Here is a 27,319-nt window from a genome sequence, read left to right as displayed (position 1 = left end):
CTATCCCAAATGACAAATATAATTTTCAACTGTAATTCTCCTCTCCAAGTTGCTGGTCTCCCCACTTCCTGAGTCTAACTTTCTTAATTACTAAGAAAAATGTTCACTAATCAGGCTAAAATTACTCTTGCTTATTGATACAAAGCCTAAAAAGCCAAAACACAGTGGACATATTTCTTCTTTTAACCCACTAGCCCCAGAATTCTGGGAGAGAGAACATGATTCAGTCTAGAATTCATTCTATTTAAAAAAAAAAAAAGGTCATTTACAACCAGTATTCTCAGATTTTATGTTAATAGGTTTGATTTTATTATCAAAAGCAGTATCCACTAATTCTAAAATACTCTCCTCATGTAATAGTTGAGACTGTCTTTAAATATGCCTTATAATAATATTTAAATAAAGACTGCCAGAAAACTAAAGAGTAATATGTAAGGATACAGCCATGTAATACCGGAAGGGCAAACCGATGGACCTGAAATGAAGATAATGTTTAGGAATAAATTACTTTAATAATAATAAAAAGAAGCACTATATAAAAAATATTTAAAGATGGGGAGGCAATATACAAATACAACAAAGTAGCAAACTTATGGGGGTAACCTAATTTTAATGAAATTTTTCTGATGTCACATTGCCATCAATTTAAAAAATTTAAGTATTTGCTGGAATCATTTGGGCTCGAACATTCATAGATTCTGGAACACTAACAAGACTATACGAAGCATCAGAATGTTTATCTCTCTTTGTCGGTCTTGGCCTCCAACAACTGCACTTCTCCAGGGAGTTCAATCTCCTTTTCCCAAAAAAGCAAAGCAAATGTCAAAAAATGAAGCCAACAGGCAATCTATTTACCTAGATTTCATACGTTACACTTCTGAAGTGGGCCTCCCCGTTTATACCTCATTTGTATAAACCAGGAACAGAGGAAGGTGACATCTATGCACATCTACCCTGGGTGACTGAAGGGAGTCAGGGTTCCTTACAGACACAAATGCAGAGCTTTCCACTTGCCTGGGGAATTAGCTATTGCCCGATTTCTACATTATTCATTTTCCAAGACCTATTCTCTCTCTCTTCCTTACAGAAAGCAATGTTATTTTTACTCAGATATTTTTTCCTGTATTTAAGGCTTCCATAGAAGATCAAAGTAAAATAACTAGTCTTCTTCAACCTAGAATGATGTGAGAGGGTAGATCTAATCAAAGCCCACAAGTTTATAAACAGAGTTAAATTAGATTTCTTTACCAAAATCCTTAGTGATTAACTAGCCATTACATAACATGTATTCAATTACAACTTGGATGGGGACAAATAAGCTGGTTTTATTTAGTGTACATTACCTCTGGCTGAGCAGAAAGTTCTCGGAGAAGATGACCGTTCCATACAAACCGCTGATCTGCCTGAGAGAGAAGTTTTAAAATTCACGTGGGCTCAGTCATGTCCAATTCTTTGCACCCTCATGAACTGCAGCATGCCTCTGTCCTCCTGCAGGCTCCTCTGTCCTCCACTATCTCCTGGAGTTTGCTCAAATTCACGTCCACTGAGTCAGTGATGCTATCTGACCATCTCATCTTTTGTTGCCGCCTCCTCCTTACATCTAAGCCTATATATAATTTTACCAGAGTAGACTATTATAGTCTTTAGTAAGTTAGTCAAATAAAATATTGATTTAGGTTGAACTATATAAAATTATCACTTTTATGAATCAAAAATGGTCAATCAGTGGCAATTTCATATAGTCTAAGCCAATAGATAACTGACTGCAACTTTATAAATGCTATCTGCCCCCTAAACATACCTATTTTTGTTAACAAAAAAAAAAAAAAAAAATCAAGGCAGCAATTATCTAGGTTCCTGAACAGCAGAAATTTCATGTTAAGATCATCTGAGGTCTAGTTTTAAAGATATGCTTAATTAAAAAAAAAAAAAGGCAGGGGAGGGGGAATCACAAAAAGATCCACACTAAACAAAAGCATATTTTCCAAGTTAACAAGCTGTTACTTTTCTTGTTGTAAAAGCTATAAATGACACCACTACAGAAAGAAATTCATCTCTTAGAACATTAATTTTATAAGCACAATGGTGTTGCTGCTGCTGCTAAGTCACTTCAGTCGTGTCCGACTCTGTGCCACCCCAAAGACGGCAGCCCACCAGGCTCCGCCATCCCAGGGATTCTCCAATGTTCTGTTATACCACAGGCCACTGAGAGCTAGGAAATGACCAACATGTGTGTTCAAGCTAGATTTCTGAAAATGCACAAATGCAGTTCTCGATCGTGTCTGTCAAACATACAGATTCTGGGATCTTGAACATGGATGTATGATGTCTACTTAAAACATGGGATGCTTTCAAAGCCCCATATATGATCCTGATACAGCCAGGACTGAAAAAAATCAATATATATTTTATGGATAAAATACAGGCATGCTCCTAAAAATTAAAAAATGAATTAAAATTAAAAAAAAAATAGAAGATTAAGTTTACCCTTTCCAAGAGACTCATTTCCTGGAATTCTGGACTAGTGTTGGAGAGCCGCTGCAAAGTATGGGTCAAATCATATGTCGTTGAAAAGTAAAACCCATCCATACTCAAGACATGGTTCATCATTGCTAGGAAAGTTTTATTATCTTGTAACTGCAAACAAAGCAGAGAACACAGTCAGTCTATTTTATCCCTGAAAAGGAATCAGCATGATCAGAGAGTCAAAGCAAAAGCCTTCAAGTCAAGCCCTGTTAAATGCCACCAGCACGAAGACTGGACAAGGGGGATGCTCACTTCCCTAGGACCTGGGACAGTTCCTGACACATGGACAATGCTCAAGAGCACAGGGTGTTACAGAAACTGGTAGGTAGACCTCCTTCCCATTAGCATCCTTCACAGTGTTTGCTCTAAAGGGCAGAAGAGGTAGTTTAATCAAATACCACCACCTTAAGTTATGACCTACTGAGTCTCAGATACTTTATACAGATTCTCTGTCATGTTCCCAGAAACTCTTTGCTAGGTTAGCATAATTATCCTCATTTGACAGAAGAAAAAAATTCACGCCCAGTAACACAGAGAGTCAATGACAAGAGAATAATACCGTCCTCATTCCTAAGAAACTTTATTGGTTTGGGCCAGTTGGGAAGTCAAATGGAATTTAAAAAAAAAAAAGCAAAAATGGAAAAGTCTAGGAGAGAGCACAGTGGTCAAGGTGGTAATAAAGGAAGACCCTGAGCTCACCTCCTCCCACAGGCACCAAAATTACAACTATCCACACAGCAGCTGTCCATGAAAGCAAGCTGAAGGCTGGCAGGACAGATTTTTCACAGCTAAAGATATGAAGAGGGAACCATGAGATGGGTAAGAGGGGTGAAGACCTGCTATAGTCAAGACCCACACCCTCAAGTGGGTGATTCACAAATGGAAGGATTAGCACAACTGCCCAGGTTTTTCCCAGTGAGCAAGGGGTCCGAGCCCAACATCAGTTCTTGAGGTCAACGATCTTGTACCAGCAAGACAAGCTCCCAGAAATGTCTGGATTTGAAGGCCAGAGGGCCAGCAGGGTTTGTATACAGGAGTCCAGGACAACTGCAGGAAACAGAGACTCTCCTAAAAGGCCTGTGAAGAATCTCACATGCTCCAAGTCCTAGCATGGGGGCATCTGAAAGGAGCCAGGGTCAGACCCACTGAGTGATCTTGGCAAGTCCCCTGGAGAGGCAGAAGGCAGCGGGGACTACCACTGTGGATGCAGATGCCGGCAGCAGCCACTTTAGGGAGCGCGTTCGACCATAAGGACAGTGGTGCTAGCAAGTGCCATTTTGGAATCCTCCTTAAAGCCTGTTAGTGTGGGGGCTTATGCACCCACCAGCTGGCTGGCAACAGTGCCAGGGCACCCCAGGGCAGAAAACAGAAAAGAACAATGAAACTAAGACCTGATTCTTTGAAAAGGTAAACAAAATCGATACATCAAAGGAAAAAAAGAGAGAGGACCTAACTAAATAAAATCAGAAATGAAAGAGGACAAATTACAACGGACACCACAGAAATACAAGGGACAGAAGAGATTATTACAAACAACGATATGCGAGCAAAACAGACAACCGAGGAGATGGATACACTTCTAGAAACAACCTCCCAAGACTGAATCAGGGAGAAATAGAAAATATGAACAGATTTATTACCAGCAATGAAATTGAATCAGTAATTTAAAAACTACCAAAGTCCAGGATCAGACAACTTCACCGGTGAATTAAATCAAACAGTTAATGCCTCTCAAACTATTTCAAAAACCTGAAGAGGAAGGAACGTTTCCAAACTCATCCCAAAAGGCCAGTATCTCCCTGATATTCACATCAGATAAAGTTATCACACAAACTCACAATCATAGGCCACTATCACTGATGAACACAAACGCAAAATCCTCAACAAAATATTAGCAAACCAAATTCAACAATACATTAAAAAGATCATATGCCATGATCAAAATGGTACTGAGCCCAGGGATGGGAGGACAGGTCAATGCCCACCAATCAAACAATACACTACACTAACTGAAGAATAAAAATCATATGATCTTCAACAGATGCAGGAAAAGCATTTCACAAAATCTATTATCTATTTGTGATAAAACCTCTCAACAAAGCATGTGTGCTGTGTCGTGTCTGAATCTTTGAGACCCTATGGACTGTAGCCCACCAGGCTCCTCTGTCCGAGGGATTCTCCAGGCAAGCATACTGGAGTGGGTTGCTATGCCCTCCTCCAGGGGATCTTCCCAACCCAGAGATCAAACCCAAGTGTCCTGCATTGTAGGCAGATTCTTTACCATCTGAGGCACCAAGGAAGCCCATGAATACTGGAGTGGAGAGCCTACCCCTTCTCCAGAGGATCTTCCCAACCCAGGAATTATATCAGGGTCTCTCACATTGTAGGCAGATTCTCTACCAGCTGAGCCCATAAAGGGAGCATACCTTATTAATAAGACCATATATGATAAACCTATAGCCAGTATCAAGCACAACAGGGAAAAGCTGAAAGCATTTCTTCTAAGATAAGAAACAAGACAAGGATGCCTATTCTTACCACTTTTACTCAACATATTAGATGTCCTAGCCAACTTAGTGGACACGAGTTTGAGTAAGCTCTGGGAGCTGGGGATGGACAGGGTAGCCTGGCATGCTGCAGTCCATGGGGTCACAAAGAGTTGGACACGACTGAGTGACTGAACTGAACTACAGCAATTAGATAGGAAAGAAATCAAAGGAACTTAAACAGAAAAGGAAGAAGTAAAATTGTTACTGCTTGCAAATGACATGATACTATGCATAGAAAACCCTACAGTAAAGATACCACCAAAAAAGCTAGTAAAATGGCAGGATATAAAATTAATACATGGAAGTCTGTTGCATTTCAACTCAGTAACAATCTAACAAAGTAACTGGGAAGAGAAATAAAGGAGAAAATCCCATGTACATCTGCATGAACAGAATAAAATACCCAGGAAAAAAAATCCAACAAAGGTGGGAAGAAGACCTGTCACTGGAAAACTATAAGACAATGATGAAAGAAATTAAAACTGACCCCGACTCACAGAGAACAAACTGATGGTGACCAGTGAGGAGTGTAGGCAAGAAGGATGAGTGAAGCAGGTAAGGGAGACTAAGAGGTACGAACTTGCAGCGATAAACTAAGCAAGTCACGGGGTAAAATGTAGAGAGGACAGCCGATGACACTGCAGTAACCTTGCACGGTGACAGACGGTAAGGAGACTTACTGTGGTGATCATTTTACAATGCATAAAAACACTGAATTACCATGCTGCACACTTGAAACTAATTTTGTAAATCAATTACACTTCAATAGGAGAGAAAGGAAGATTCAGTAATGTTTCTATTTATTTTCTGATAATCATTTTAGCTGGCTTTCCCAATGAATACTGAGACTGACATTTGCTTTTATCTTTATTTTAAAAAGTAATTTTTAATGTCTGGTAATATTTAATGTTTAACAAATGATTAACATTTAATCTACATATTACAAATCTACATACTATAAAACTTTTATTTTGGCCTCAACATTGTTTTGAAAAACGAAAGATACAAATAAGCAATTAGTTACAGTCTGACAACAACCTAGAGCAATCAAGAAGAAACTGTTCAATATTACTGGGCCATTAAACATAAACATTTTTATTGCCTTAAATTATTATGTCTCATAGAGGATGAATATATTAATATGCTGATTGATATATAAATAATAGAAAAAAGAAATCAAGTTTAAAGTAAAAAATCCATATTCTATAGCTTTGTTATTAAGTCGCTGTTGTGTCTGACTCTTTTGCAACCCCATGGACTATAGCCTGCCAGGCTCCTCTGTCTGTTGGATTTCCCAGACAAGTATACTGGAGTGGGCTGCCATTTCCTTCTCCAGGGGATCTTCCTGGCGGAGGGATCGAACCCATGTCTCCTGCATTGGCAGGCGGATTCTTTACCACTGATCCAACAGAGAAGCCCATTCTACAGCTTTACTTAGTAAGACAATAGTGTTAGGACTAATTTTTTTAAATGTTTATTAGAGGTAAGACATATGTTACAAAATAGTTAACTTTCTTTTAAAAACAAGCTTTTTGTAATTCTGGGAATAAAAATACAATGTAAAAATTTTTTAAATCAAATACTATAAAGTACATTTAGAAAACAAATACTCAATAGATATAAATCTCTAAACATGATGTTGATTTAAGGTAATTTTCAAAAAATAGAAGAGTTAATGCCATTCAACTAAGTTTTTAAAAATACTTCAAGCAAAAATAGCTTTGTATGAATAAGAATACAGGCAGTCTTTGCCTTGCACAATAGGGTTGGACCATGCAAATGACCAGGCTATCCTTCTCAACAATCTTAACCTATGTTAATAATCAATAGGAAAAATTACAACTGCTGCATGACAGATTTTTAAAAACTCAAAACATTAAAATACTCTCCTACTGTAAGTTATAAATGGAAAAATGAAAACACAGTAAAACTAATATTATTTAGTATACTATAATTTAAAACATCAAGAATTTGAAATATTTTATTTCCCGTCACAACTGTATCGAGAGGAGCCTGAACAGGGCTTGTGCTGCTCCCAGCATGTAACTTACGATGCCATCTTTTCTATACCCTGGGGGACTATCATACACCTAAGCCTGAACCGGCTTCTAACTCTTAAATATGAACTGAAATCTACATGTTGAGTACATGGGCATTTTCAGTTTGTCCTTTTCTCTTTTATGAAATTTCATATTTTAAGAATTGAGGCAGTTAAAAAAAAAAGAGCAACAACCCAAGAGCAATAAAATATATGAAGGGATATATATCTCCCTGGTCAGGGAACTGGATCCCACATGCCGCAACTAAAGATCCCTCATACTGCAACTAAGATAGCCAGATAAATATATTTTTTTTTAACTCCACCAAACATTCTGTGTTCCACCTCCCTTCCCCACCCACGCCATGGGACTTCTTTGGGTTTTGCAAATTAGTGTTTCCAGTCCTTACCTGAATATCAGTTAAGTGCAACATCGTCTTCTTATAAGAAAGGACATCAAAATCTGTTGCTTTCCAGATTACATGATTGAAAAATTCACCAATTTTTTTCTTTTTGGTAATGACAATTAGATAATTACCTGCAAAAACAAAGCCAAACTTAGGTAAATAAAAACAAGGCAACTAGAAAGCCAGAAGCAGCAGTCCTTTAAACTCCAGAGGCATGAGTCGTGCTAAATAAAGGACCAGTACATTTTTAAGGCAATCTTACAATTTATGAACAGAGAGACAAGCATATTATTCAAAAATATTTTTTTGAAAGGTCACCTTTTTTCTCAAAAAGGTAAAAGCAAAAGCTTTTGGTAACCAGAGTAGTGATCCTAGCAGATGGAAAATAAGAAAATAACACTTCTCTCTCCGCTCCCCCCACCCCATTATGCCCTAAGCATACATGCCTCTGCTAACGCATTTCCCAATGTGCAGCTTAAAGCATCACAGGTCATGAGATCTGGCCACTGCAGGACAGTGTCCTGTCTACACCCCCAATGTCGTCCCGTTATTCTAAATGGTAGAGAGACGTGCTGGGCAGCATAACTAACTGGTTACTGTGACACTCCAAAGATGAGTGGTCAGGAAGCATGCGTAACACACCAACCCTGATCCTGGCCACCTCCTCTTCCTCCCACAAATAAGCCAGGGAAAGCCTTTACCACTAGATTTATTCCTCAGATCTGTTTGGGCTCTAACCACAAGTGCCCTCTCTGGAAGTTTTCCGAGGTATACCTCTCTCCTAGAACTTGTTACACTGTACTGTAGTAACTTACCACTTAAATAAACGCCTCTCTCACTTGACTGTAAACTGCAGGACAGAAGGGACCTGCATCTTTTATAAAGGTAACAGCATTCAGCATTTTATAGATATAACAGCATTCAGTTATAGTCAGCATATAACTGTATGCCTGAAACAAAAGGAACTTTTTAAAAGTATGAAATAAAATTTAAATTAGAAAAATCACTCTTCTAATAACTAGAACCAGGTAACATTCTATAACATGCTCTATGTCATAATCAATCCCAGTAAGGAGCTGAAGGTATAGAACACTCTGGTTCATCAATGCATTAAAATTTTTGTGTAAATACTTAGAATTTATGAAAAATTTTTAGCAGACTAGAGATTTCAACTCCAGTTGAATAAAACCAAAATCAAAACTTTAAAAAAAAAAAAGAACCTCAGGCTTATAAATTTAACCACTTGCTACTGGGGTATATTTTAGAAATTAAGGACAAATACCTAAACTACAGATTCATTGCTTCAAGTAAGATATAAAGTGTGACTTCATCTTTATACTCTAGTAGGGCCGATTTAATTACCTTTTTCCCCCACTTTAGCTCATTTTTCTTACCTGCCACCAGATGGATTGTGCCCAGTATACCAAATATTGGTCTCGTGACCGCTGAAGGAGGAATATCTTTCTTGACTTTAAAGAAAAAAGGAAAAAAGAAAACTCATTGAGAAAAAGCTCAGCAACAGAAAGAGAAATTTAGTTTCATTTCAATGGTTACCTCAACTAAATCAATGTGCATGCTTTGTTCTAAGAAAGCTATATTCATTCATTAGTGCTAGACCTCCATTTGGCAGAATATAAAATAAAGATGTCCATGTTACATCACAAAGGTCTCTGCCTGGTCTAGAATACGGTGCCAAAAGTAACATGCTTCAGCAACCTCACTATGTAAATTATGGATTATTTCCAACGCCAATTTTCAACTAAATTTATTTAGCCTCTTGTCAGAAACCGAATCTATCCCTTTAAGAGAATTAGAAAGCAAATGGAGATTGAGATGAGATTTTAATTTCAACATGCAACAAACGGAATGTAAAACAGGACCCCGGTATTCCTGTATAAGAATGTGGGAAGTGGAGGCAAAGATCCAAGAGGGGAAGGAGGCAGGACAAGCTCTTGGTGCCTAAGAGCTGATACAAGCATCCAGGGAGGCCGCATCATTGGCTGTGATTTATCAGTAATGCCCTCATCAATGAAGAGTACCTTAGATTACAAGGTTCATTTCACAACTGTTAAACTGTAAGCCAATGTGCTACACAAAACATTTTGTAGAACTCTTGTTTAGGGAATAATGGCAAAAAGGACGGAAAGTAGGGTCTCCCAGTCAAAGAAGAGTGTTTGGCTACATCCATAGTAACTCTGCTTCCTCTGAGTCACAACGTACAGTGGGAGATTAAAGGCTCTAAGAAGGCCTACAGTAAAAGCAAGCTGTTGCGTGGTTTAATTCAAAGTTTTCCAAATTTACATGGCTATAAATTGTTTCTTTCAGTCACATTTTAATTATTATCCAGCTAATAAACATTGCTGTCTTGTTTCTTAACGGCAGTCCTGTAATTCTAAAATTCATTTGCTCTCAATAATTCAATTTACTTGGTAATGCTACGCCATAACTAACTACCATGAAAAATGAAATACCAGTGCAGTAAAAAGCTCAGAGAAAACTCTGAACGTACTGAGATAACTAATAACCTGAAATGTACTACTGACAGAGCTGTAGGTTATAATAACTGGAATGTAACAGCAATGGAAGTAAAAGTGTCAAGTCACTCAGTCGTGTCCGACTCTCTGTGACCCCACGGACTATAGCCCACGCTCCTCTGTCCGTGGAATTCTCCAAGCAAGAATACTAGAGTGGGTAGCCATTGCCTTCTCCAGGGTAGTCTTCCTGACCTAAGGATTGAATCCAGGTCTCCTGCATGGCAGGCTGATGCTTTACCATCTGAGCCACCGGGGTGATAATTCCTAGGACTATGATCATTTTTCATGGGAGAAAAAAAATAATCTCCTCCTTCTGTGGCAATGGTCTCCATTCCCAGTGGTAAAGGAAAGTGGCAGAGAAACTGGGATCGACAGGCTCTCATCATCACTGGTTTAAGGTCAAAGCATTTCTTCACGTGTCTACCGATGACCACTATCATTTTTACATCCACACTATTCAAGGCCTTTAGCTTTGTCCACTCAAATGGTCGGCAGTCTCTACTTACAAATAAAATGTCACTGACAGGTCAAAACAATTGAAAATACATCTACACTAGAGCTCTGATAAGACACTAGGTTGTATCAATGTGGTATAAAGAAGTTTGGGGATCAAAGTTTAGAAGTAAACTAACAGTGTGATAAAACCAGTCAGCCATTCTGAGAGAGCAGCCACCAAGCAAGTCAGAGGAAATGCCACATTACCAAACTAAAACAGCTGTCACTTCATTTGGTCAAACGAGAAGTTATATTCAGTACTTAACGAGAACAAGCAGATACCCAAGAAAACAGACTGACGGTCCTGCCTTTCTTACACTGCAGTATCGTATGCAAAATATTTTCATGTTTCATTTTATCCATTCAAAGGATAGTTACTATTTACTGAATGCCGACTCTATGGTCACCCAAATACTGTGCTTCAGAGAAAACTAATAAAGAGTTCTGTCTAGGGGTGAATTTTTAAATAACTGAAATATGACATTCTAAATGTGATTCTCACATGGCACATTGATTTGTCACTGAAATTATTTCACAATGATCTAGTCAGAAATCAGTGTTCCACACAATTGAACAAGTTGTTTTTCACACCCCAGAGAAGCAAAACCAAAATATAGATAGATTAGATAAAGGTTAGGAAAACCATTCTGCCTAAAACACAAGTTTTAGTGATATATATATAATTTTTCATTTATTAAATTATCCTCATAGTCGTGAATATTTTCAAAAACAAAGAGGTTGTTAAAATTCCACAAACTTTATGCTAAAACAACTTTCTCACACTCTAATACTTTAAATTTTATAGTTAGGAACATTAACATATCAACAAAATCAATCCTGTTACAGTACCGTTAAGAGAACAAATAATTTTTTTAATCCTTATGAACAGTAAAATGCTAAAAATTTCAAGAAAAAGCATAAAATCAAGGCACAAAAATCAAATGAGGTAGTAAGAATTAAATCTTTTCTAAGAAGGCACTCAGAGATCCACACACCGACACAGGTCTCGTCAGCTGAACTACTACTGCACTTAGGTGTAAAATCTTTCAGGACACTTCCAACCCTGGCCATGAAATACCTGAGAGCGTAACTTCTGTGGACACACGGTCGATGATAAGTACATCATCTGCTCCATCATCACAAGCTTCCACATAAAATTTTTCAGGGGTGATGTGCCTAAGAAGAAGTTCAAAACCATAAATAACTAAAGGAAACAATGTGAACACTTCCCCAAAACCTATTGCAACAATGCAGTTCAATGTGCCATCATTTCCCCAGCTTTTGTTATGCGGTCCTTAGGTGTTCGCTGCAACTCTTATTGCTGAATTTAATGCTGACAAGGTTTGAATCTGCTCTAACACCACTCTGACTTACATAAGACAATCATGCTAGAATCTGATTTAGAGTCAGCAGGGGGCAGGGGCCCTGCAGCACAGCAGTCAGGAGCACGGTCTATGGAACCAGACTCGCTGTGCTGCGTGAACTTGGGCAAGTTCCTTATCCTCTCTGATCTTCAGTTCCCATATCCACAAAATAAGGATACCACCAGACTCATGAAATAGCACTGCCCTGAGGATGAAAAGAGCTAACCACTGACAAACTCTTAGAACCCTTGATACACAGTAACCAAGACCTAAGTGTTAGCCAAAAATACTAAGAAACACATTTTCAGGAAATCGCTTAAAATAAACTTTAACATTTTGGTATTTTGTTAGAATGCCACCTATAATGTTCTTGGGGGAAGAAAGACACTCTGCAAAATAAAAAATAGGGTAAAATCAGGGTTGGGAAAGAGTACTCAAAATGTATGCAACTTTTTAATCTGCGTTCAACAAAAATGAACAGTTGGGTCTTCAAGAGAGAAACTGGGGAACTTCAGCAAGCAACTGGGCATGGTTCAGGAAATAACCACCAACAAAAACAGCAGAGTGAAAATAAAGATGTGCGTGCACTAAAACAATGGAGAGTGAGGCTGCTGTTAAGGTGGTGTGTGTGATAATCACGTCTGACTCTGCAACACCATGGACTGTAGCCCGCCAGGCTCCTCTGCCCAAGGGATCTTCAAGCAAGAGTACTGGAGTGGGTTGCCATTTCCTTCTCCACGGGATTTTCCCAACCCAGGGACTGAACCTGTATCTCCTGTGTCTCCTGCACTGGCACCTGGGAAGCCCACCACGTTTATTATAATATTATTAAGACAGATAATAAACTATGGCCTCAAAAAGGTGGAGTATAAAATGAAGAAGGGCAAAGGTTAACAGAGTTTTGCCAAGAAAACACACTGGTCATAGCAAACACCGTTTTCCAACAACACAAGAGAAGACTCTACACATGGACATCACCAGATGTAATTAGCCCCAACTTTGGGGTGCTACCTCATGCCAGGCCTTGTTAGGTACTAGAGGTACAAAGTCCCTGGATCATAGACCTTACATGTCAATGGGAAGGACAATAGACATGGAAGTGACTCAATGATTTCAGATGGTGATCTGAACTATGAAGAAAATAAAGGGGCCTCCGGTTCAAGAAGGTAGAGTAGAAGGACATGCGTTCATCTCATCCTGCAAGAATACCAAAATCAACCATCAACAGGAGGACGCTGGAACCTATCAAAAAATGATACTCCATGGCCAAAGACAAAGGAAAAACCACAGCAAGACAGCAGGAGGGGCACAATCACGATAAAATCAAATCCCGTACTGCTGGCTGGGTGACCTGCAAACTGGAGAACAACGATACCAAAGCAGTTCTCCCACGGCTGTGAAGGTTCTGACCCCACGTCAGGCTTCTTGGCCTGGGGACCAACGAAGGGAAGGGGAGTCCCCAAGGAGTGGGACCTTGAGGCCAGCAGGATTTGATCACGAGACTTCCACAGGATTGGGGAAAAAGGACTCCAGTCCTGGAGGGCACAAACAAACCGTGCGTGCAGCAACACGCAGAGGAAAGCAGCGGTGACCCCACAGGAGACTGAACCAAAACCACCTGGTGCTGGAGGGTCTCTGTGGAGGCGCGGGTCACAGGGGCTCACCACAGGGACGCGGGCACAGCAGTAGGCCAGGAAGGTCCCCCTCGGTGTAAACCCTCTGGGAGGTCACCGTTAACCCTACCATAGAGCCTGCGGACCCCAGGGCTGGGTCACCTCAGGCCAAACAACTACCAGGGAGGGAGTGCAACCCCTCAGCAGATGACTGGATTAAGGCTTTACTGAGCAAGGCCCTGCCCACCAGAGCAAGACCCAGTTTTTCCCACACCAGTCCTCCCATCTGGAATCTTACACAAGCCTCTTAGCTTCCTCCATCAGGGGGCAAACAGAAGAAGCAAGAAGAGCCATGATCCCACAGTGGCTGAAAGAAAAGCCATATTACAGAAAGTTAATCAGGATGAAAGGCAAAGCTATGTCGCAGAGGAAGGGACAATATAAAACTCCAGAAAAACCACTAAATGAAGTAGAGATAGGAAACCTTTCAGAAAAAGAACTCAGAGTAATGATAGTGAAGATGATCCATGGTCTAGGAAAAACAATGAAGAGTCAAGAAATGTTTACCAAAGACCTACAAGAACTCAACAACAAACAGAGATGAATAATAAATACACTGGGAGGAATCAACAGCAGCATGTTTGAGGCAGAAGAACAGAGAGACGGCCTGGAGGACAGAACGGTGGAAACCACTGCCACGGCAGAGAACAGAGAAAAGAATGAAAAGAAATGCAGACAGCAGCAGAGGCCTCTGCAACAACATGGAACGCACCAACGCTAGCATCACAGGGGTCCCAGGAGGAGAGAGAGAGGACCTGAGCACAGAGAGTCCCAGGCAGGACAGACCCAAGGAAGAACACACCAAGACGCAGAGTGGTGACACGGACAAAAATTAAAGACAGATAAAATATTAAAAGCAACAAGAGAAAAAACAACATATAAAGGAACTCCCATCAGGCTCTCAGCTGATTTCTCAACAGAAACTCTACCAGCCAGAAGGGAATGGCACCATATGTTTAAAGTGATGAAAGGGGGGAATCTACAACCAAGAATACTCTACCCAGCAAGACTCTCCTTTAGAGTGGACAGAGAAGTCAAAAGCTTTCCAGACAAGCCAAAGTTAACAGAATTCAGCACCACCAATCCAGCTTTACAACAAATGCTATAGGAACTTCTCTAGGCAGGAAATACAAGAGAAGGAAAAGACCTACAGAAAATAAACCCAAAACAACTAAGAAATGGTAATAAGATCTTACACATAGATAATTCCCTTAAATGTAAATGTATTAAATGTACCAACCAAAAGACACTGACTGGATGGATGAAAATGTACACGTATGCACTTTCACTTACCACACTACTCTGCTTGACCCTCCAAATTGTATATAATTATTTTATATTGCTTAATTATGTTACCATTATGGCTTGCAACTGTAATTAACTTTTATTTTTTGTCTGGCTATTGATTGTGAAAACTGACAAACATCTTTCACTATTGTGATTATGTAACTATTACTCACTTAATACCATTGCATCATGATTGGTACACAGAAAAATAACAGAACTCTCTTATCAACAAAACTACAACTTGATAGAAAAAACTGTAGTCACTTTTCAAAATCCAGGTGCATATCAGAATTATCTTGAAATTTTTTGAAAACTACAAATGCCCAGGTATTGCTTTTTTGCTCCAGAGATCCAGAGATGTTTCTAATGAGCAGTCATGTTTAAAAACAACTATATGATGATCTTTTACTTTTAAAGATCTAGTTTACTTTTCAATGATCTAGTTTGTTTCACTTTTTCTATTTCATATTCAGTACTCCCATTTCATTTATTTTATTCTCCAATGTCTCCATCTCTTTTTTTTCAAGTTCTTTCTCAAGGCTTTATCAAGCACAGTAGAAAAACTTTTGTTTACATATACATAAACAGTATGTATAATATGTATTAGAAAACTTATGAATTTTTGCCTAATTAAAAAATGTATAACCTTTTGATTACACTTGTTTGACTTAGTATGAATAGAATCCTAGATTTCTAGTAAAAAAAAAAAAAATGGATATGTAACAAGCAACGAAAGTTTACATATAGTACAGGGAACTATAGTTTACATCTTGTTACAACCTATAATGGAAATAATTTCAAAAATAATATATGTGTATATGTATAACTGAACTGCCTTGCTGCACACTGGAAACACTGTAAGTCAATGATACTTCAATAAAACATATATATCAAGAAAAAAAACAGCTGCAGAATAAGAGAGCATAGACAGGAAGAATGGGGAGAGGAAGAAAGAGAGGGGTACAATTCAGGACGCTCAACATCCGCTGAGCAGGGATTTCAGGACAGCAGACAAGAAAAAAAGAAATCAAAGAAATAATGCACAAAGAAACCTCAAACCAAAGGACAAGTTTCCAGATGTAAAAGGCCCACCAAATAAACATGAAAAGCGTGCGCATGTGCACACACACACACACAGGCACATTAAGGGGAAAACTTCAAAACACCATACAGATACAATCCTAAAGTTTCTAGGAAAAAAAAACCAGCCAAAAAAGTAAGAGAAAGAAGTACTGCAATATTCAACAAAGTACTGGATTACTCGACAGCAACACATTGTGGACTATTCAACAGCAAGGTCTTTAATTCTAAAGGATAATACAATCCTACCTGAGAATTCTATACTTAGCCACAGTATCATATAAATGTACCTGAGGACAAAATGAAAACATCTGCAGATGTGCAACATCTGAAAAGATACTTCTCTTTCACTCTTTCTGAGAAAGAAGGAAAAGCTCTTTCATCAGAATGGAGTAAATCAACATAGTTAGAATCCAAAACAGGAGAGAGGGAAAAGAAATTGTTGTGATGATGGTAAAGGGAGGGTCCAGGACAACAGCTTATACAACAGGCCTAAGGAACAGCCAGACAGATTAAAGGAGAGAGGACAGGGCTCCTGGAGGCGAGACTCAGAGAAGGAAATGAATCGACAGCTACCTGACTTATCTGAGAAGTTTTACTGCTGTCCCAGAGACTGAAGATTTATTAGCAATAAGGACATAAGAAAAGCCAAGCAAATAAAATACAGGCATTAAAAAAACAAACAAAAAACCTCTTGTTTTGTACTGGGGTCTAGCCCAGTAACAATGCTGTGGCAGTTTCAGGTGAACAGCTGTACACAGACATGTACCCATTCTCCCCCGAACCCCTCTCCCATCCAGGAAGCCACATAACATTGAGCAGAGTTCCACGTGCCATGCAGTACGTCTTTACTAGTTACCCATTTTAAATACAGCAGTGTGCACATGCCCATCAAGAAAGGCACTTTTTAATTCAAGGAAAAGCAAAGTGCTTTTATAAGCAATTGTAATATTATAATATACTGTTGATGCCCTTTGAGTCAATCCTATATGACCATAAAAACGTGAACACTGAATCTCTTAAAATTACCACCCTGAGAGGAGAGAGAGGTACAAAGACGAAATTCCCGTTTTTTGAAGCAGAAAGTCATCATGTGACTAAAACTGAAGCAAATCAGGAAATGGCACTACCAGCATGTTGCTTACAAGTGCAGAGCGAAGCATCAGAGGAAACTGCACACAAACAGGAAGGCAGGTCTCTGGGACGGTGCGACCTGGGAGTGCGGAAGAGTGCTCTTTTATAAGGAGCTTTGTTCATTTCAAACCGTACACTTGTATTAGACTACAATGAAAATTAAGTTTTAAAAGGTGTTAGAAGAACAAAAAAAAAAATAAAGAGTAACTGTGGATTAAGGTAAAAAAGAGTTCCACCCAGCCCAAGGGCTCTGGGACCTTTGCTGAATCTATGTTACTACTGGCGCAGCCAGGCTGCTCTAATCACTGTTAATGAAAACAGTTTATGAACTGGAAAAATGAAGATACGAACAGTGACTGCTACCTAATCAACATTTCTAAGAAGAGTAATTACAAGTAACAGCTCAGAGGCCAAACTAATCATAACAGCAAGTATCATCCCAACTCGTATCTTGTTTAGTCCCTCAGTCCTGTCAGACTCTTCTTGACCCCATGGACTGTAACCCGCCAGGTTCCTCTGTCCAGGGGATTCTCCAGGCAAGGATACTGGAGTGGGCTGCCATTTCCTCCTCCAGGGGATCTTCCTGACCCAGCGATCGAATGTCTCCTGCACTGGCAGGCGGGTTCTTTACCCCTAGTGCCACCCGGGAAGCTCTTCTGCAGTTATACTGTAACCAATAAGAGCAGAAAGAGGAATTGGCTTTTTTCTGATTAGAAGCTCTACAAAGTATCACTAAAGCCAAGTTCTGCCTGGAGATTTTCCAAAATTAACCAGTCAACAGGCTACACCAAGTTCTCGATAGATTAAGTACACAGAAACTAAGAACACTCAATGATGAACAAATATGTAGGCAAGGGACTTCCCTTGTGGTCCAGTGGTTAAGACACCCTGTTCCCAATGCAGAGGGCATGGATTCTATCCCTGGTTTGAGGAAATTAAGATCCCACACGCTCTGTGGCAAATTAAGATCCCACATGCTCTGTGGCAAAAAAAAAATCCTAAATATAAAGATTGATTCTGTGTGTGTGTGTGTGTGTGTAGTTGCAAAAGGAAAAATGTGTGTGTGTGTGTGTTGTTGCAAAAGGAAAAATAATGGCCCTCAACTGATGTGATGCTTTTTTCAAATTAATTATCTTACAAGGTGGATTTCAGAAGTTAAAGAAATTCCCTGTGAGATTATTTGATCATTAACTATGCTGTTGATATCAAATCTCTGAAGTTCAAAGCAATATCACATACTAAAATAAATTGGTGAGGTCATAAGAATCCAGTTCAGTTCAGTCGCTCAGTCGTGTCTGACTCTTTGCGACCCCATGAATCACGTAGCACGCCAGGCCTCCCTGTCCATCATCAACTCCCGGAGTTCACTCAAACTCATGTCCATCAAGTCAGTGATGCCATCCAGCCATCTCTTTCTCTGTCGTCCCCTTCTCCTCCTGCCCCCAATCCTTCCCAGCATCAGACTCTTTTCCAGTGAGTCTGCTCGTCGCATGAGGTGGTCAAAGTATTGGAGTTTCAGCTTTAGCATCAGTCCTTCCAATGAACACCCAGGACTGATCTCCTTTAGAATGGACTGGTTGGTTCTCCTTGCAGTCCAAGCGACTCTCAAGAGCCTTCTCCAGCACCACAGTTCAAAAGCATCAATTCTTCGGCGATCAGCTTTCTTCACAGTCCAACTCTCACATCCATACATGACCACTGGAAAAACCATAGCCTTGACTAGACAGACCTCTGTTGGCAAAGTAATGTCTCTGCTTTTTAATATACTGTCTAGGTTGGTCATAACTTTCCTTCCAAGGAGTTAAGCGTCTTTTTATTTCATGGTTGCAATCAGCATCCAGTAGGTATTAACAATTCTCTCTAACTCAACAGGAATACTATCTGGTATCTTTCAAGACAGCAGATTGGACATCAACCCAGAGTTCTGGCTTCTGTTAAGATGACACTTAGTTTTTGGAAGACACATCAAAATAGGCCGAGCTTGCACTCTCTCTTCTTGATCCCAGAGACCATGGACTTCAAAGCCCATTCAGTTCAGTTCAGTCGCTCAGTCGTGTCCGACTCTTTGTGACCCCATGAATCACAGCACGCCAGGCCTCCCTGTCCATCACCAACTCCCGGAGTTCACTCCAATAAAGGGCTGATAGGCCCATGGAGATGCGTGGCCAAGAAGGCAAAGGTAGGAAGACTGTGAGCTCGCCTCCTCCCACAGGCACGCCAACATCACATTTACAGAGCAACTACCGAGGAGACGACCAGAAAGACCAGCAGAAGAGATCCTCTACAACTACAGACACAAAGAGGGAACCACAACGAGACCGGCAGGAGGGAGGAGACGCAGGGCAGCAAGACCCATACCCCTGGGCAGGTGACCCACCAGAGGGAGGAGCACTCACCTGCAGAGGCTCTCCCCAAGGCGCGAGGGCTCCAGCCCCACACGGAGTGGGCGCTCCAGCTGGGTGCTCCGCCACTGGGAAGATCAGTCCCTACAGCGTTTCACTTCGAAGTGGGCCTTACTTTTAGGAGAGCCAGAGGGCTGTGGGAAATAGATTCCACTCTTGAAGGGCACACACAGACCCTCACATGCTCTAGGACAGAAGCAATCATTTGAAAGGAGCCTGGGTCAGACTCACCTGCTGACCCCAGAGGGGCAGGAGGCAACGAGAACTCAACCTAGGGAGAAGGATGGTGGCAGGCATCTTTCCTTCTATCACAAGGTCGCTGGCACTGGCAGCGCCACTCTGGAATCCTCTTAGCTTATTAGCACAAGGACCTCGCCCCACTAGCTGTCTACTCTGGCCTGACTCCACAAGCGTCAGTACTGGGACACCTCGGGCCAAGCAACTGGCCAGGCAGAGACACAGCTCACCTACCCACCAGCAGACATCATGTCTTAAGACCCCTGAGTCCACAGCTGCCCCACGGCCCAGCCCTGTACACCAAAGAGCGCGGGACCAGCCCTAGACACCAGGATCTCCAGGACCCTGCAGCCAGAGGCCCTGGGACCCAGCTCCACTCACTAGTGGGTGGGCACCGGCCCCAGGACCAGCCTCACCCACTAGTGAGTAGGCACCGCCCCTGGGGCCCCCTCGGTCCCAGCCCCACAGTCCAGTGGGCAGACAACAGCCCAGGACCACTGCAGCCCTATGGCCGCACATGCTGAGACCGAGCTCTGCCTACCAGCAGGGCAACTCCAGCTCTGGGCCACCGTGCGCTCCGCAGCCAGTGGACACAGCCAGGAAAATCACCTACATCCACAGTTAAGTAGTTAAGGGATACGCAAAACAAGAAGACGTAAAGGATGAGTAAACACGCAGGGCTGGGGCCGGGAGGAGAGGAGTGAAAGTGCAGGGTGGTTAAGAGGCTTTTCACTGAAGAGATCAGCAGCTTAAAATAATGACAGTCAGAGATGTCCATATAAACCTCGCAGTAACCACAAACCAAAGCTCTATAACAGATACATGCACGTGCGTGTGCACACACAGACACACACAGGGCTTCTTCCAAGTGCACAGGGAACATTCTCCAGGACAGTGTGCTGGGAAAACTGTGGACAGCTACATGTGAAAGAATAAACCGTTCTCTCACACCATGCACAAAAGTGAATTCAAAGTGGAGTAAGGATTTAAATGCAAGATCTGAAGACACAAAATTTCTAGAAGAAAACACAGGCAGAATGTTGACATCCATCTCAGTAATTTTTTTTTATATGTCTCCGCAGGCAAAGGAAACAAAAATAAACAAATGTAACTACATCAAATTAAAAAGCTTTTGCACAGTGAAGGAAACTATGAACAAAAGGTAGCCTACTGAATGGGAGAAGTTATATGCAAATGATATATATGATATAAAGAACTCTAACAACGCAAGAGAAAAAAAAACGAACAACCTGATTAAAAAATGGGCACAGGATCTGAACAGACATCTTTCGAAGAAGATATTCAGATGGCCAACATGCACATGAAGAGGTGCTCAACATCACTAATCATGAAGGAAATGCCAATCAAAACCACAATGAGACACCGTCTCTCATTTGTCAGATGGCTACTACCAAAAAGACAACAAAGAACAAGTAATGGCGATAAGGTGGAGAAAATGGAACCCTTGTGCACTGGTGATAAATTAGTGCTGCTGCTGCTGCTAAGTCGCTTTAGTCGCGTCCAGCTCTGTGCGACCCCATAGATGACAGCCCAGCAGGCTTCCCCTCCCTGGGATTCTCAAGGCAAGAACACTGGAGTGGGTTGCCATTTCTTTCTCCAATGCGTGAAAGTGAAGTCGCTCAGTCGTATCCGACTCAGCAACCCCATGGGCTGCAGCCTACCAGGCTCCCCCGTCCCTGGGATTCTCCAGGTAAGAACACTGGAGTGGGGTGCCATCGCCTTCTCTGATAAATTAGTGCAGTCACTATGAAAAAGAGAAGGGAGGTTCCTCAAAAAATTAAAAAAAGAACTACCATATGATCCAGCAATTCCATTCCTGCATATTTAACTGAAGAAAACAAAAATGGTAATTAGAAAAGATAAATGCACTCCTACATTCAATGCAACTTTACTTACAAAAGCCAAAATATGGAAACAATCCAAGTGCTCATCAATAGAGAAATGGATAAAGATGATGTGTTTTATATATATACAATGGAATATTACTCAGCCATAACAAAAGAATGAAATCTTGCCATTGTAACAACCAATGAACTAAAAGGGTATTATGGTAAGTGAAATGAGTCAGAAAGAGAAAGGCACAATCTGTATAACTTCAACCGTATGTAGAATCTAAAAGACAAAGCAAATGAACAAACCTAACGGAACAGCAGCAGAACCACAGATACAGAGAACGGGGTGGGGGGTGGGCAAGACTGGAGGGAGGGCGGGGGAGGAAAGGGATACGCGCCGGAGATTAACAGGCACAAACTTCTAGTCAGAGAACAAACGAGCCAAGGGTACCAAGTGCGCCATGTGGGAAATACAGTCAATAGTCATTAATATCTTTGCATATGAAACAGCATAACCAGGCTCATCCACAATGGAAAGCACAAAAATACCAAAGCATCATGTTGCGTACTGGACACTAAGTGTTGTAGGTCAATTATGCTTCAAAAACAAACTCATAAAACAGAGATCAGATCTGTGGTTATCGGAGGCCAGGGAGGGGGAGGTAGAACTGGATGAAGGCAGTCAGGAAGAGAGGTGCGTGAAGAATCTGAACGCTCACTGTACTGGACAGACTACACACGCCTTCATCACAGGTTAGCCAGTCTACATCTGTTCTCAGGGTTTCAGCGCCTCTGCCCTGGCTGACCGCACAGGTATGACAATGGTTTTAAAAAGAAAGGCCACTTCTTAACTGAGGAAACAGTGTTTCTTTAGATAGAAGCTGCAGCCTGATTCACTTTCTAGATTTCCTGCCTTACACATTTTTCACCTGACATTTTAAAAGGAAAAAACACCTTTCAATGTTTCCAATAATGGATTTCTGTTGTTAACTGTCTTGTAATTTCAAATTTGTCACTGTTTGACATCAAGCTTACATAAATGATTTAAATGAAACAGGATACTCAGAACTGCCTGGATGTTAAAGTTGTATAAATTTCAAATTCCAAACAAATCAATAATGTTTTCTACACATTCAAATCAAGATTGAACATGTCCATTATTTTCAATCGTAAGTAACTCATTTCCATACCACCCCAGGACTGAGATGAGAGCAAACTGATAAGAGAAGGAAATGTAATGTACAGTGGACAGCACAGTGTAATGGAGAAATCAGTGGACTCTGGGCCTGCTGCGTCCCATGGCCAGTTTTGCCACTGCTGGGCTGTGTGACCTAACTGGGGCCAAGGGCAATGACCTCCCTGTCTTCCATGATGACAGAGAATACACATCAACCTAGACTTCACGGAGGCACTGGAAAGATACCACCACACAAGAAAGGACTTCAGCTGCTGCTGCTGCATCATATACTCCAGGTTACCCCAGACTGAGCTTTCTGAAGGGCTGGCACCAGAAAGCAGCACTGCAGAAAAGGGCTACTCAGGTGCTCCACTGAGGACCTGCCACGCACCAGGCTTCATGCTAGGTACTGCGGACTAGAGAAGAAATCAACACTAAGATGCTTCTAATATGTTCTACATACTTGTAACCCAGTTGGAGAAACAAAGTACACATAATGATTTCATCGTCTGTAGACGGCAAAGTGAGCGCTACAAACAGCGCTAAGGATCAGTCATTCTAACTTTCAGTCCTCCTGTCCACTAGATCCTAAGTACACTGTTAATGAATCCTGAGAGACAGAACGTGCAAACCCATATGGACACCTGGGGTCTAGTCCCTGTGAGAGAAGACTTACAGGAGCTCAGTGAAGAGACAGATATGGGGGGAAGCTTCACAGAGGAGAGGAGTTATCTGCTAAGCAGGCTCCTTTTGTCTACACTGTCAATCCTTACAATAATGATACTGTGAAGTAGCAACCTTCCCCTTTTACAGATTAAATCCCATTTCAGAGAGAGTAACAGGGTCAGGACACAAAGCAGCAACGGAATATAAGTCTGCTGTGACTAAAAAAGCTTGCACTCTCTCAGCTCTACCACAAATGTGATCAGCATGGAACGAGGGGAGAGAGGAAGAAGACCTTCTGGATACAAAGATCAAAATAAGACCAACCTGGAAGTAAAAAGAGGGTGGCCAAGTTCTGGTGAAATGAGAAACAAACTAAAGGCATTGAGCAGTTATGGGAAATAAGGTCAGGGGGCAGACTGTGAAGAGACAAGAATACAGGTGGCGAAGAAATGTGGATTTAATCCTGCTGCTGCTGCTAAGTCGCTTCAGTAGTGTCCGACTCTGTGCGATCCCATAGACGGCAGCCCACCAGGTTCCTCTGTTCCTGGGATTCTCCAGGCAAGAATACTGGAGTGGGGTGCCATTTCCTTCTCCAATGCATGCTAAGTCGCTTCAGTCATCTCTGACTTTGTGCGACCCCATGGACAGCAGCCCACCAGGCTCCTCTGTCCACGGAATTCACTAGGCAAGAATACTGGAGTGGGCTGCCATTTCCTTCTCCGACCTATGGGTCAATAAAAAGGAACTGGAGACTGTCATCAGGAGAGTAGAGGCTGAAGCGCAGGCATTAGGAAGGTGAACATCATTTGACAGAGATGAGCTGGAAAAAAATGTACGGTACAACAAAGAACAAATTCTTAAAATCCCAAGCACTTCAATATTTAAATAAAACCAGTAACAATACTTCCATTATAAAATAATCATACTATCTCTTGCACAAATCTCTTAAAACACATCTTGAGGCACTTTAGAAAATGACCACTGTGTCCCACTGATTCTCATATGGGCCAGAAACCACTTTTACCTCCAATGCATCAAAACAAAACAAAATTAAAAAACCCCTCAGGTCAGAGAGGCCACATTTTAAAATCACGCCTCAGAGCAGCATGCGCAAAGCAGAAGAAATAAGAGCCGGCTCCAACACACACACTCCTTGACAAAGAAAAACAAAGTTGTAAAAAAGCTGTATCTTTCAAAAAGAAAAGTTGTATCTTCATTTACAGAAGCACTTAGAACTATTTTTTCAGGCAGAAAAAGTTAAGAACTGACAAACTGGAGCGTGACTTTCATGTAACCCCAGATTTGCTTTTTCACCCAAGCAAATTTATAGTTTCCACTTCTCACAAAAATCAATACAAAAGCATCAGGCTCACCATGTAAGTGCCAAATTTCCTTTCTCTTTTATGTATATGGCACACCCTGCCCCACCTTTTTAAGTCTGGGGACTGCATTCAGTGCTCCTGGGCAGTTATCACTCTCTCAAGTTCTCCATCCCATTCAATCTTGGCCACAGGAAAATTCCACCGCGTTTCATAACCTAATGCTGAGCTGCAATCAAGCCAAGGCTCCAAACTACTTCAACACAATTGACACCTGGTGTAGGATCCATTAAACCCTTCAGTGACTATCAGGCAGACAACAATAACCTAATTAGCCAGGTCGGCCCACGTGACACTAGTCTGGCCAGTACCAGAAAGACAGCTCGCTAGACTCAAGTAACCAACAAGGATCACCTTGCAAAGGAGAACCAGGAGAGAATTCGTGCAGTGTCCAGCTGGGGTTTCCAAGGGAATTAGAATCAAGAGACTGTGGCAAGGTGTGGTGCGGGGAGCGGCTGAGGAAAAAGTAATCATCTTTTACGCAAAACATCTGACGTGGACATGACCTCACTTCCAATTCTGCAGCCTTAACCTTTATCTGAACCTTCCAGAAAGTTAAGTGAGCTGGAGATTTTGTGAGCATAGGAAGTGTCCAAACCACATCTTGCAGTCTTCCTTTCCCTGTAGAGGAAATGTGATACCTCAGGTTAAGTCCCAAGATATTTTAACTTATTTAAGGATAGATAAGCTTCTGGAAAATTACATTTGCTTCTGCTGCCCAAGACATTCTGAAGTACCAATCACTGGATTTTCAGTCTAGAGGTAAAACATTAAAACACAAAGTGAGTAAAACAAAGTTATTCACAGACAAGCAAAGTGCAGGGGCTGATGGTAACGTTAAGGAAAATACACGTTACTGCTCTTTAATCCCGGACAAACCTCAAACCCTACCAACACCTAATTCACAATTCTTAACAACCAGAGCCTATTTTCTCAAAGCCTCGAGAGCTTGGCTTTACCGAAAACTCGATCTGCAGAGCCAAAAACTCTCGACAGTAGCCCCTGGCTGTCAACAGGAACTTAGGAATCTGCTTTATACTTACGGCGGCATAACATTTAGAGCCAAGCAGACTTTTCTAGGACCTTGAGAGTACTGACTTGTACTTTTAAATTTTTCCTGCAGCCTCAAGACTGGTCAGGAAGGCTTCAGTGGCCAGCTAGACCAGGTTTATCCACTTGTGTGTGTGCCTTTAAAACGCTGCCATGGGCCCATGAAACAAGAAAAAAAAACCTTTTTCTCTCCTAAGCAATAAGGATAAATTTAGAAGCCACCTCTGCAAAAAAAAAAAAAAATGGGAAGGAGGGCGCCCCGAGGGCTGCATGCTAACGCCGAGCCCGGCGAGCCGCTCTGCGCCCCCGCCGCGGGCGCTGAGGCGGAGTCCAGCGGAGAGAGGCTGGCGGGACGGTCGCTCCCCGGCCTGTGGCGACTCCGGCAGGGCCCCAGGGACGGCCGGGCCCGGCCGGGAAGGCGGGGAGCGCGCGGGGCTCCCACACCCGGCCGGCCGCCCGGGCGGGGACTCAGGCAGCCTCCCCGCGGCCGGCGGCCGACACCTGCCCCCCACCGCACCGCTGCCCTGCAGGCCCTCTCGGGCGACGGCCCCTGGCCCGCGGAACTCACAGCTTCAGCCGCTCGTAGGTCGTGGCCGCCATCCTGCACCACAGCCTCCTTCCTCGGTTTCCGACCGCGCCGCCCCGCGCCGCCACCTCGGCTCCGGCGCTACCGGTCGGTCACCCTCCTACAGCGGCCGCAGGTCCCGGCCTCTTCCCACCGCCCCGCCCCGCCAGGCTGAGAGAGAAAACGGGGCGCGGCGGCGGACAAACTTACTGCGCGCGCACTGGGCGCCACAGGCGCACATTCCGACGCGACGCCGTGGGAGGCTGAGGAAGAGCGCGGTGACGTGGCGGCTGAGGATTGGCTGAGCGCGTTGGCTGGGGAGAGGAGGAGCGTTGGGAGCTTGTAGACCCGAAGCACGCAGCGCCCGACGCAGCGGCGAAATGCAGCGCTGGTGTCGTGGAGCCTGTGGTTAGGTGCGTAAGGCGTGATCTGCGCTCGAGTGCAAGCCTAGCTTGTACAGGGCCAGTGGCGCAATGGATAACGCGTCTGACTACGGATCAGAAGATTCTAGGTTCGACTCCTGGCTGGCTCGGGGTGTACTTTTTGTCATGTCTGGGCTTGATGTCCTTAGCAAGGACTCTGGTGAGAAGGGTAAATGTCTCAAATCTTAAGTCTTGTTGTGTTGCTGTTCATTCGCTAAATCTTGTCCTACTCTTGGTGACCCTATGGACTGTAGCAGGCTGGTCTCCCTTGTCCTCCACTATCTCCCGGAGTTTGTTCAGATCTATGTCCCTCGAGTCAGTGATGCTGTCTCATCCTCTGCTGCCCCCTTGCCCTTTTGCCTTCAGTCTTTCCCAGCATCAGTATTTTCCAGTGAGGCGGCTGTTCGCATCAGGTGGCCAGAGTAGTGCAACTTGAGCATCAGTCCTTCCAGTGGATATTCGGGGTCGATTTCCTTAAGCC

The 27,319-nt window shown here is 42.3% G+C and overlaps 1 protein-coding gene and 1 non-coding gene across 3 annotated transcripts in view; one reads left to right on the top strand and one right to left on the bottom strand.

Moving 5' to 3' along the window:
* The window catches only part of SACM1L (SAC1 like phosphatidylinositide phosphatase), a 52,638-nt gene extending 25,999 nt beyond the window's left edge, over positions 1-26,639 (bottom strand). The window contains exons 1-7 of one of the 2 annotated variants that reach the window (XM_088831819.1): positions 26,420-26,639; positions 11,628-11,725; positions 8,915-8,989; positions 7,524-7,651; positions 2,488-2,637; positions 1,344-1,403; positions 442-475 (exon numbers count right to left, since the gene is read on the bottom strand). In XM_088831819.1, the coding sequence (XP_088687945.1) occupies positions 442-475; positions 1,344-1,403; positions 2,488-2,637; positions 7,524-7,651; positions 8,915-8,989; positions 11,628-11,725; positions 26,420-26,451 (577 nt within the window). In that variant the 5' untranslated portion in view covers positions 26,452-26,639. The remainder of the gene's footprint in view (positions 1-441; positions 476-1,343; positions 1,404-2,487; positions 2,638-7,523; positions 7,652-8,914; positions 8,990-11,627; positions 11,726-26,419) is intronic. The other variant, XM_055413619.2, reaches the window with a different exon arrangement.
* A 236-nt stretch (positions 26,640-26,875) lies between these two features.
* On the top strand, positions 26,876-26,948 carry TRNAR-ACG (transfer RNA arginine (anticodon ACG)). The gene has a single exon. It is a non-coding gene; the product is annotated as a tRNA-Arg (tRNA).
* Positions 26,949-27,319: the final 371 nt, after the last annotated feature.

The sequence above is a fragment of the Moschus berezovskii genome, chromosome 24, assembly GCF_049115385.1.
Source record: "Moschus berezovskii isolate FMDL1 chromosome 24, NW_MosBer_1.0, whole genome shotgun sequence".
NCBI classification, from domain to species: Eukaryota; Metazoa; Chordata; class Mammalia; order Artiodactyla; family Moschidae; genus Moschus; species Moschus berezovskii.
The sequence above is the reverse complement of the archived record's forward strand: the minus strand, read 5'-3'. Positions and strand labels throughout refer to the sequence as shown.